At 34.8% G+C, this 12,238-nt stretch overlaps 1 protein-coding gene across 1 annotated transcript; it reads right to left on the minus strand.

Moving 5' to 3' along the window:
* Window positions 1–69: 69 nt before the first annotated feature.
* On the minus strand, window positions 70–6,512 carry LOC112039359 (uncharacterized). The gene is made up of 4 exons (XM_024072233.2): window positions 6,239–6,512; window positions 5,610–5,928; window positions 2,487–2,646; window positions 70–775 (listed from the first exon to the last, which is right to left on the minus strand). Exons 1-4 carry the CDS (start codon window positions 6,416–6,418, stop codon window positions 307–309), a joined length of 1,128 nt encoding a protein of 375 aa, XP_023928001.1. The 5' UTR covers window positions 6,419–6,512; the 3' UTR covers window positions 70–306.
* Between the last annotated feature and the right edge of the window lie 5,726 nt (window positions 6,513–12,238).

Consider the following 12,238-nt stretch of genomic DNA (forward strand, 5'->3'; position numbering starts at 1 on the left):
GTGACATTTCCTACTTCACAAGAGTTCCCAGGAAAGACATCATTCATTATCATTTGCACTTGGAGCAAGTGAATGCACTAGCAACTTAGAATATAATTATTCTTGTTTGTAGAGTTCTCAAAAAATACATCACATCCATGAGATCACATTAGAGAGGCTAATACATTGTTCATAATATGCACATTTGTGTACAAGCTTTTCACTAGGAGTATACAACTATAAATTGCAGCCCCACATAATTGTGAACCTTTTTGTCTTGGAGAGAGAGAGAGGGGGGGGGGGGGGTGTGCGGGAATTATACCAATTTTAAAAGTTGGATTTAAAATTCTCCTGCAAAAACTTGTAAAGCTCCTCAGCAACCATGGCAGGATACTCCTCTTGTGGAAGAAGAGCACCTGGAACCTCAACAAACTTGCTCACTCCTTTGGCTCCCTTTAAAGCTTCCATCTCCGCTTTTGACCTTTTTGGAGATCCTTTGGTGGACACAACCAGAACAGGTGTCTTTCCCTCCAAATTTGCAAAGAGTTCAAGAAACTCCTCCCGAGATTGGACAGGGTCAAGTACACCAGTTAAGAAAGCAGCAGGCAAATAACGAGCACCCTTCCGTTTTGTTAGTGCATATCTGCTTTCAATGATGCCTGGAGTAACATTGTCAGGATTGGCATAAACATGGGATTTGTATTGGGATTCAATCGCCTTTTCATTGCTGACAAGCATGTTATACATCATCCATCCCACAGCAGGAGTCCTTAAGGTGCCCCTAAGCAACCCGTACCTGGTAAGTGAATAAGAAAGTGAGTTAACAAAAGAAGGAAAAGAAGAGAGAGACCAAGTAGGTCACATTTTAATTAACAAAACAAATTAGATTTTCAAAATTTTGGTTTTGGTTTAAGAAATTAATGTAAAATATTTTAAGGATTCAACATCATTTGGTGGATAACATTCAGACTACTCACTACTATAGGTCAAATACACAGAGAAATGAGGCTGTACAACCTAGCACCAAATTCATTACCATCAATAGATTCAACAGGCATTTGGTGGATAATATTCACACTACTATCAACAAGTGATGGGACAAAAAACATCTAGAAAGCACGGGTGTGGATTCGAGTTCCGGTGCGAGTGCAAGTGCAGGTGCGGAGCAGCTACTCGACCATTTTTGAAAAAGTAAGGAGCAGATGTGGCAGTATACGTTTATTAATAAAATATTATATATTTTTATTTATATTTTCTATATATTCCTAAACATATTTTTTCATATAATGGTAAATATATACCAATTTAAAAGTAATAGTAGATAATAAAGTGAATACATAACAATAGAGAAATATTATGTCTACAATATTTTCACAACATATTTAAAGTGACAGGTTATTAAGAGTTGATATTGATGGGCAAAAAATTAATTTTAATGATAAGTTCAAATTAGAACAAATAAAAACCTTCAACTTATAATTTGTTATAAAAATATTGTAAACAATTGCTCCTCATAATAATAATACCTCTTTTTTTAGTATAAATAAACATTAATATATATTTTATATACCATTGTACGTACTACCTAGTCTGACACTTGCTTAGATATATATATTTTTTAAATGTTTCTTTGTCATTTCCAAAGCTAATAAAGTGTGGTCTCAGTGAAAGACTAATAAAAGTTGAAACTTAAGAAGAGTACTCTAGAAGACACAAAGAAGGAAACATAAATTAAGGTTACGTTTGGATTAGGCTGAAAAACAGCGTTTGTGAGACTTACGGCTATTGTTCATGCACTGTTCATAAACAGTAACCACAAAGTTTGACTTTTCTCACCATTTTTAGCAAATCAGTGGGTCCCGTGCACTGTTCACGGGACCCACAAGCCTCACTCTTCAGCAATTTTTTCATTAAAAATGGGTTTTACGGTACTATTCACACACTTAAAAATTATTTTGCTACAGTGTTTTTCAGTTTTTAGTTTTCAACTGTATCCAAACAGACCTTAAAGAAGGAAAAGACCGGTGCAAAACAAAGAAACGGAGAAGAAGAAGATGAAATACAGAAAAGAAGAAAAAGAAGACGTATTTTGGCCTGTTTCTGCCGGAATCGGCCTGAATTGGGGAAAAAAAAAAGACACGCACGGACGCGCGTGCAGCCGCGTCGACGGCCACACGGCGCGTCCATGCGTGTCGGGTGTAGGTGCGGTGCCCCTGGAGCTGCACCCGTGCTTCCTAGAAAAACACACAAAAACTTTACCGCTAAATCTAGCACTAAAGCCTTTACAATCAATATTATGACTATGAGGAGGATCCACATATCTCAAGTTTTGCACTAAAAGAGATAGAATGACAGAGAGGCAGACAAGCAACTGAAATAGGGTGAGTTTTCCAGCAAATGTGTGGTTCTTCACTTCTGCTTTGTCTTTTCAGTGTTAGAAAATAAAATGGTACTTCTAAACAATCTATCAATTCTCATCATATTGGAGATATTGAGGTTAAGCATACCTTGTTTCCATGCTGGAATCTCGACCAAACACAATAGGAAGGGGACCAGCCCAAGTGGGTGCCACAGCAGCTATGGCCACAGGTTTCACCAAACCCTTTTTAGCAGCACAGACTGTAATTGCCGCTGCATGCCCTCCTCCAAAGACCACCAAATTATTCTCTAGTTTAATAACAGAAAATTATTAGCAAAAGAAACTCCAGATGATCAAACAAATAATTTCCTGGGAATATTCAGAAAGGCAAGAAAATCCTTGAGATGCAGAACAAAATTAAACAATATTAATGGAAAATATGTTCCCTGGAATGACTCCCCCCCCCCCCCCCTCTCTGTGGTGGGTAGGGGAGGTAGAAGCATGATAACATTTACAAAAGGAAAGTTCTGATACGGCTAGTATAATATACACGTGCTAGAACTAGAGCACAATGAATTTGTTACGAAGATAAAATGACAGACCAAGGAAAAACAACCAAAATGCATTTCCTGGATCACAAAATTTGTAAACCAACCAAAATGCATCGTTTTATCACTGTAAGAGACCAGCCAAAGCCAATGCTGCGATCATTCAACACTGTTGGCAAAGGTTTTACCAAATATATTGAAGCTGGATATGTCATATGTCAGACAAAATTTCTGAAAACCCAAAATGCATATGCTTGGGGGTGCGGGAGGGGGCAGGGGGGGGGGGGTGGCAAATATTAGATTAGGCACTTATTGCAAATCAATGCTTCGATAGTCGACTTAAAATTCATATTCTAGGACTGCTATGTAACCTGGATATTGAAAAGGCCTACGGCCATCTTAATTGGGAGTATTTAATCTATTTGCTGGGAAGAATGGTGACTGATGCAGTTAATTCGGGTTAAAGGCTCCCTATCAGGTTTCTTCAACAGTTACAGGGGATTAAGGCAATGTTACCTTCTATTTTTGTTGGGGAGGTATTAAGTAGAATACTGATGAGAACCATGGAAGAGAGAAGCGGTGGGGGTGGCTTTCCATCAGGCTTTTGAGTTGGGAATGGCTCTAATGACAGCTTGGTGGTTTCCCATTTTCTTTTTGCAGATAACACAATATTGCTATGTGACAGCTTGGTGCTTTCCCTTAGAAGTCTGGGACAACTCCTTTATATCAGTTTGTATTGCTAAACTTCGAAGTTATGTCAAGCCCAAAAGTCCATTTGGGCAAGAGAGATTGTTCCCGTAGGACACATTGGGTTAATTGATGAATTGGCTGGTCACTTTTGTTGCAAAGTTGGTAACTAACTTGCCATGAATTAGGATCGTCATTCAAGGCAAGAACAATATGTAATTTAATTCTACAGATTATTATATTTTGATAAGTAAAATGGGGTGTAGAATATTGGGATGGAAGAGATTATATTTGTCAAGAACAGATTGCCGGCTCTCTTAAAAAGTATGTTATCCTGCGGACCAACTTATTGCTTTTTGTCATTCACCATTCCTATATTTGTGGCTAACAGATTAGAGAGATTTCAAAGGAATTTTTTTGTGGGGTGATTTAGGTGATGAATTCAAATTCCATTCTGTAGAATGAAATATGATATGTTCTCCCAAAAATGGGGGGTTTGAGAGTGTGCAAACTGGATGCTTTCAATCAATCTTTGTTGTGTTGGGGAAGAAGTAAATCATTTATGGAGATGAGAGGTGATTTGAAAGATAGGAAAATTTGGATCAATGGATATCAAGAGTGATCACAAGTACGCATGATGTTGCTCTACACTCGTATTAGGGCTGGTTGGGATAGTTTTGTAAGTTCTGTTCAGTTTGAGATTGGGGATGGCTTGAGGTTTTGGCATAACCTATGGTGTGGGAATCAATCATTGAAAGAGCTTTACATGAAATTATATGCACTTGCAATTAACAAGCATCTCAGTTAATTCTTACTCAGGTAATCAGAATGAATGGGCTTCTTGCTCTTGGAATATCAGGTTTATTTGTGCTTATAATGATTTTGAGTTGGAATCAGTAGACATTATGTTTAATACTCTGTACTCCAACATTCCAAGTGGAGCATGAGATGGAAGCTGCATGGTAACGTGTTCGATGTCCATTCATATTTAGAGGATTTAGGAGGCTAGTGTAGTGCGTCTTTTCCTTGAAAGACCATTTGGTGCACTAAGGCACCAAGAAAAGTTACATTCTTTGCGTGGATGTCAACATGGGAAAATCTTAACAAATGCAACAAAAACAACAACAACGATCAAGTCTTCATCTCAGGTTTTTGAGGTCGGTTATAGATTCTTAATAGATTAGTTAGGTCAGCCCCATCTATTTTTTTCCTTAAGGGAAAATCTTAATAACTTTGGTAGATTGATGTTGTATGTGTTAAAGTGGATGGTGAAATTGCAAGTCATATATTGATGCATTGTGATGTGGCCCATGAGTTGTAGTTTTTTGTATCTGCATTGTTTGGGTTTTGTTGGGTAATGCCTAACTCTCCGTTTGGATTGAGGGGAGGGAGGGAAGTAGAGAAGAGTAGAGTAGATTTGGCCTAAAATTAGCCTATTTTTATTTTCAGCAAACTTTACTCTACTCCCCTCCACTCCCCTCCCTCCCCCCTCAATCCAAACGGGCCCTAAGAATGTAGTGATTTACATTTTGGATGGAGAAATAGTTTTGGTCACTAGAAAGGTCCTTTGTTTGGTATATAGACACTTTATGTTTAGTGTGGGTAATATGGAGGGAGAGAAACAATTGAACATTTGATGGAGCAGGTTTGATTGATGGAGTGGAGGTCTCCATTATTGATATGGAATTTTTATTTTTGTGATCATTGTTTGAATAGTCATGTGTTCTTGGCTCTAATGAGAATCGCATGCATTGTAGAATGTTTAGACTATTTGTTTCATATTGTAATCCTCGTACAATGTAAAGAGAACTTCCTGCACACACCCAGTGTACACTAGGATCTCCTCCTTATCAAGAAAACTTAAAAAATACTATAAATCATGATCTTTGTAATATTTACAGTTATAAGGTGTATTATTCAACCTTCTAAGATTAAAAATCTATTGAAAATAAATGCCAAGCTCTTCAGAAACTGAGAAATGTTTTAAGAAAAGTAAAACATCAGGTGATGATTATATTCAAAACAGCCATACCAACCTGAATCACTAACTGGGCCATTGGGAGCATTGATTAAGTCAACAAGGAATTTCTCTAGAACACCGGCATTGTATTCTATCTTCGGCCTATCCGAGTATCCCAGACCAGGCCAATCAACAATAGTGGCTCGCCAATTGACTTCACCAACTCGTTCAACAATGTCTCTAGCCACTGATCTCCATTCTTCAACAGTACTAACATCAGAAATGGTTGGCATCATAAGGATATTTTTAGGAGGATCAGGGTTTTCCCGGTTCACATGTTCCTCATAATATATGTTAATATAATTGTCCTTGAATTTCCACTGCCAATTACTAGTCTGAAACAGAAACACATAATTTGTGATACAAACAGATGGGTAGGACTAGTAGAACTCCTAATTTGTTACAAGCAATGGCAAACAAGAGCAACATTGTTAAATAAGTTTCACTAACACAGTGAACATATATTCAAAGATAAATACTTTCATTCCCCAATGGTTTCCACAAATTGTCTAAAACGATAAATTTAAATTCAATCAGCATTATAAACAACTAAATTGGACCCTCATATATATAATACTTTGAGAAAACTAAGAAACAAAGAGAAAACCAATTTCAATTACAGTAAAAGGCATAGCTTGGCCTCACCTTTGATGGGCTAGGAGTCTTATCTCCAACAGAGACATTGGAGTAATCCAAGGTGGTTGAAGCCTTAACTGTAAAGGGTTTAAGAAAATAAACACTCTGAGAGTAAAAGGGTTTGTGGGTTTTGCAAGGAAGAGTGAGGGAAGGTGACGAAGATGTGAAGAATGCTGCAGAAATCGCCATGGAGGTAAAAGGGTGTGTGTAACTGTGTCCTGTGTTAGTATTGTAATGTGTTGACTGACTCCAATCGTTTGTGTCTCACAGTTCCCACAGTTCACGCGGTCATACAATGTATCTGTGAAAACAAACTGAACCGTCGTCGTTTTTGTCTTCCCACGTAGAAAATCTAGGACCACCACTTTTTTGGCAAAAAAAAAAAAATTCTAGGAACATGTAATTTTGTGGGTTCCAACCCCATACAAAAGGTAAAAAAATTGTAACTTCATTTGAAAGTGATAAATATAGTATGCAATATATGATGGTTATCTAGGAATATACAAAAATGATATATATAGTCTGTAACATATGATAGTTATAGAAAAGTGTGCAGTCTTAAAATTATTTATTTTTTCCCATAACTTCGATGTGAAAAATTGTGAGTGATGAAGAAAAAATAATAGGTTTATATAAAAGTAATAAAAAATTATTCACAATCTACCATATTATCAGGGCAGAGACATGTACATTGGTGGGGGGCTATGGCCCCCCATATTTTGAAAATTTCTTCTATATAATTATTTTAATACTTTCAAAATTTAATAACAGTTGGCCCCTCTAAATATTTGAGTTAATCCAGTAATACTCTTAAAAACAAATTGGTCTAATAGTTATAGAGAAATAACTTTACTTTTGAGAATTTTATTTTTTATTATAAAATGTGCTCTTATATCTGTTAAATATTTGATAAAATTTGGTACCATACATATGAAGAAAAAAAAATAGTTTGTTACTTATTAAAAAAAATTTGTCATTAAAATTACACATAAAATATCTCTTTAGTTGTCACATAATGCATTAGAGTAAGATAGTTTCAAATGTGTTTGGAGCATAACTTATTACTCCAAGTTTTGGATCATTCATATTTTTGAAAATTTCATTAGTTCAATTGAATAATTTGTTACTTACTTTAATATAAAATTTAATAATTTGTATTAAAAATAAAACTTTTTAAGAATTTTACTATGAAAATGGTAAAAATGAATTTTATTTCATGAAAGATTGCCATCAAACATAATTTTGATTGAAAATACTAAGTTTTTTTTTTTTTTTTTTTTGGGTGTGTGTATATATATAACTTATCGAATAAAAAAGTGTGTGTATATATACCAAAAAAGTGTATATATGTGGGGGGTTGTCTTAATAAATATATTAGTGTCAAATCTTAGACCCCCTCTCCCTCCAAAACAAAAATTTCTGGTTCCGCCCTTGCATATCATAATGGTGGCAAAGTTGTAGCCCTATAACTCCTTGTCTTCCCCAATACCATGATTACCATCATACAAGAAGGTTTTTATTTTTTATTTTTATTATAGGGGCAGCTTCACATTGAAGCCAGGGTGGTCACAAGACCACCATGACTTTGAAAAATAATAATTATTATATATAAAATTTTAAAATTTATGGTCTTTTTACCTCTAAAAAAAATTTATGACCAGCCTAAATTTTTTAGGTCCAACATAATTAAACTTTGAATAGTGTTTAACAACAAATTTGATTGTAGATTAAGGCTATAACTCCACTTAATTTTTTTTATTAGATGTGAATTTTGACAAATCCACACAATTGGATTACATTTTTTTCTTATATTCTCCATGCTTGCAAAATTTTAAGAAGATCAAAGATAAATATCTATATCATCCCCCTTCCCTCTCCCTTGTGTGTGAGTGTGTTTGTTTCTATAAATTAAAAAAAAAAAAAAATTATGCCATCAATCAAATATTTAAATTTCGAGTTTTTTTTTTTTTTTTGTCTAAAATTATACATGAAAAATAAGTTTATAGACCGAATAGTAAATGACATCCGATTGACATGAAAGTTTACATATGTTTTAAGAACATAAAGAACATGCAATCAACGGTTAGCTTCTCAAAATATGTAGCCATGTTAATTGATTTAGTGAGAGTTGGGCTACAACTAAGTTTGTAGCCTTAGGTTACAACTAAGTTTGTAATCAAATTTTGTCCTTAAACTTTGGTCCACTTAACAATATATTATGCCCTTACAAACAAAAAGAAAAGGCCAAGAAAAATTCTATTTAACAAAAATTTTAAAGAGATATAGCTTGCAACAATTTCAAACTAAGAAAACTCATAGAAATATTGTAAGTCCTTTATGTATTGCGTGTGTGTGTGTGTGTGTGTGTTGTGTTTTTTTTTTTTTTTTGGTTAATATATGAAGTTCTCTTTTTATTATTATTATTTTTTTTAATAACAAAATCTAATAAAATCTCACTAACACCCTTATTTTGAGTTCTAGTAGGACCCGATATAGCATTCTTTTTATTCTATTTCATTTTATTCTAACCAATAATAGGCTTGTCACCTTAACTTGATACAAAAATATTGTGAGATTTTAGTGCGCCAAGGAAAGAGCTCTATTAAAAAAAATTAGTATTCCAATCTTTTAATCATATTATTCAACTTCCTGCCCATGGGTTCATGAGTCACCTCAAAAATCTCATGAACTAGATTAAACTTAAGTCCTCCAAATTTAGGTTAGATGCTAAGAAGTAAGGTGACAACCATGCGCAATACCACCTATATATTGATTATATTCCCAATGTGAGGATACAAAAAGTCGTTTTGTTAGTCTTATGAATTTTAGACATTACATTTGATATGTTGTTGAGGTGACAAAATAAGTCTCGACTTAACACTTGTTTTCTTTTTTTGGATAAATTCCATTAACCTCCCTTGGGATTTGGACAAATACCACTCAGGTCCAAGATATTTTTAAATTAACCAATTAAGTCTCTAAAAGACAACTTAATCCCTAACACCCCTAACTCCATAACCCCCTCCGTTACTCATTTTTCTTACCCGGTCTCTTCTCTCTCTAGTCTCTTCTCTCTCATCCCTCTCTCTTAGACCACTCTTCACTTATCTCTGTCTCTAACCTTAAATCTGCTCTAATTTTACCCATACCCAAGCCCAGCCAAACCCATAACAACAAAACCCAATTCTTACAACAAAACTCAAATCCAAAAAATTCAAAAAAATCCTAGCCAAACCTACAACGAAACCCAAATATTATAACAAAACTCAAATCCAAAAAAAACTCAAAACAACCAACCACCTCATCAAAAGCCACAACCACCCCTACTCCAAATCCACCCATATCAGAAGTGGCTCTAATTTGATTGATCCGAACCCAAATATAAAAGCTTTCGAACCAAGATGTGCCTAAATATGTTTCAAGTTGGCTTCAATTTGAACAATTCGAACCCAGATCTAACAATTTTGAACCCATATTTGGTTCATGTTGACTCTGATTTGGTTCGTAATATTGAGATCTTCTTCGTTTTTACATGTTTGTGTGGCTGGTATTCTCTTTTTCCTATTGGAGATTGGAGCACCAACAAACATTTAGATGAAAACTGCCACTGTATATGCTAAAAAAACCAATCTTAGGTGGTCTTGATCAATGCCGATCAAAGGGGAATCACCCACAATGATTCAGTTGCAAAAGTGCCCAAAAATCTTCCCGACTCAATTGATGAACAACCCTGAGAGAGAGTGGGTCAAGTTGGAGAGAGAGAGATGGCTGAGAGAGAGAAACATATGGGGCAAGAGAGGGAAAAGAGATCTAAGAGAAAATGAGTGGAATTATAGAGAAGAGATAGGTCTGAGTGAGGAAAAGAAAAATAGTAACAAAAGGGGTTACGATGTTAGGAGTGTTTAGGATTAAGTTGTCTTTTAGGAACCTAATTAGTTAATTTTAAAATATCTTGGACCTAAGTGGTACTTATCCAAACCTCAGGGGAGGTTAATGGAATTTACCCTTCTTCTTTTTTTCAATGGCATGATAAAGATAAAATGTGTTATATTAAAATACTGTATATGTTACGCGGCTCCTTAAAACGTTTCAACAGACAAACATGCAATGAAAATTGAAAAGAGAGTGGAAGCTTGTTAAGGCGAAAAATAGTTTCTTTTTGTATGGGACTAATGCCACCACAGTTCAGCAAACAAATAAACCAAAAAAAAAAAATTGCATACCACCACACCTTCAATGGCTATACTTTTGGTCTTAGTTGTTCATGTGATATGATTTTAAATTTCAAGTTTAGGACAATTTTTTAGATGTATGTGTCTGGTCGGACCTTAATGCAATGACAAGTGCTTTCACCAAAAGCGATATGTTGTAAGTTCCAGTTCGAAAATCAATCTCTTTTGATGATGCTGAAAATCATCAATAAGCCACACAATATTCATGTGCTTGAAACAAGACTTGCGAAACAAAAACAAAGAAAACCATAGGAGAGTACCGGTGTGATACCGGCCAAAAACCCTTCGAAAGTTAAGTTAGAGAACTTTCACAACTCTAGAGTGCCAGAGCTGAGGGAAATTATGCGTACCTTGGTTTGTGAGGGTTTTGGGGTTTTTATAGTAGTGTAGGGTTGACATCCATTCCTTGCCCTAGAAGATCTTTCCTTGTGGGAGAGATCTTCCTTAATTTACGTATCTTACGGTATCCTTTCCTTATGGGAGTCTTCTTGATTAGGGTTTATCGTGGGGCACAAGGTATACTTGCTCGTGAAGCCTAAGCAAAAGATATGCTGGACCCCTCAAGAATTCCTTCTACCCCCGTAAACTTCATCCCGTCAACTTCTCCTTCCGTTTATGAATTCTGGTCGCCTCCTCCATGCATAGATCATCTTAAGGCGCACTCATCAGCCTTGAGATGGATCATCTCCTTTGACTTAGACTTCAAGAATTACCCTTATCATCTTTAAAATAAATTAGAGGTAGTAAGCGTGCCTACTCCTAACTCTTCAAAAGTGGGAGCTTTGTACACAAATTAATTAGTAATAACCAAAATTCCCAGTATCATATCAATTTTTGTTAAGTTTTCTTCATTGGTCACTACATATACAGTTATACACCTTTCTCTATCACCTACCAGCACTACCTCGAAGGCCTACCATCTACGAACTCAAGGTCATTTACCATCTACGAAAGGAATTCTAAAACTTGCAATTTTTGTTCTTTATATGTAACTTAGAATTTTCTTCTTAATTTATACATCTAAATTTTATTATTGATTAGTAGTATGTAATTACAATTTAATTGGAATGTAAGCCAAATGTTGTGTATTATTAATTCGCTCAATTACATGATTTGCATATCAAAATTGTTGTTCTTAATCTATTCACAAGATTTCCCCCCCTTATTTCATGTTTATCTATTTTTGATGCATGAAGCAAATTTAAGAGTGTAAATTCAAAAAATAAAATTTCTTGAATAGTTGAATGTATTCTTTTTGTTTTTAATTTTTAACTCATTAATTTGGAGGGTGAAATTTGAATTCCAAAATGATATGTTGTAAAGTGTGAGAAATATATAAAAAATGCTTGGAACACTATGTTTGGAATTGTTACGCACATACAACAAGAGAGAGAGAGAGAGAGCTCTTTGTTATCACTACTTTCAAGAGCAAGGAGAGCATTTAATGTTGGAGGAGATATTATATAGAGATAGCCAATAAGATTTAGACATGTGTTTGATATTGATTTAAATGAAAATAATAATATAATTTATATGAGTTAATATAATTTAGATTATACGATGAACATTAAGTTTTAAGTAAAGAGCAATGGAGATTTTTATCATTTTAAGTGTTATGTAATATGAGAGACTTATCAAATGTTGCCAAGCAACATGTTTCCTTTCATCAATTTTGAATCGTTGGAACTTTACTGAACATACTTCTTGGCCCTCCAAACCACGACTCTCAAAATTTCCCCGATGAAACTCATGAGCTTAATTGGATCATGAGCCGAAA

This window comes from Quercus suber, unplaced genomic scaffold (genome assembly GCF_002906115.3).
Source record: "Quercus suber isolate HL8 unplaced genomic scaffold, Cork oak 2.0 scaffold_44, whole genome shotgun sequence".
NCBI lineage: Eukaryota > Viridiplantae > Streptophyta > Magnoliopsida > Fagales > Fagaceae > Quercus > Quercus suber.

Coding starts and splice junctions, on each gene's coding strand:
- LOC112039359 (XM_024072233.2), bottom strand. CDS start 6,418: ATGGCGATTTCTGCAGCATTCTTCACATCTTCGTCACCTTCCCTCACT. Junction 5,929..6,238: donor AGACTCCTAGCCCATCAAAG/GTGAGGCCAAGC, acceptor TTTCTGTTTCAG/ACTAGTAATTGGCAGTGGAA. Junction 2,647..5,609: donor TGGCCCAGTTAGTGATTCAG/GTTGGTATGGCT, acceptor TTATTAAACTAG/AGAATAATTTGGTGGTCTTT.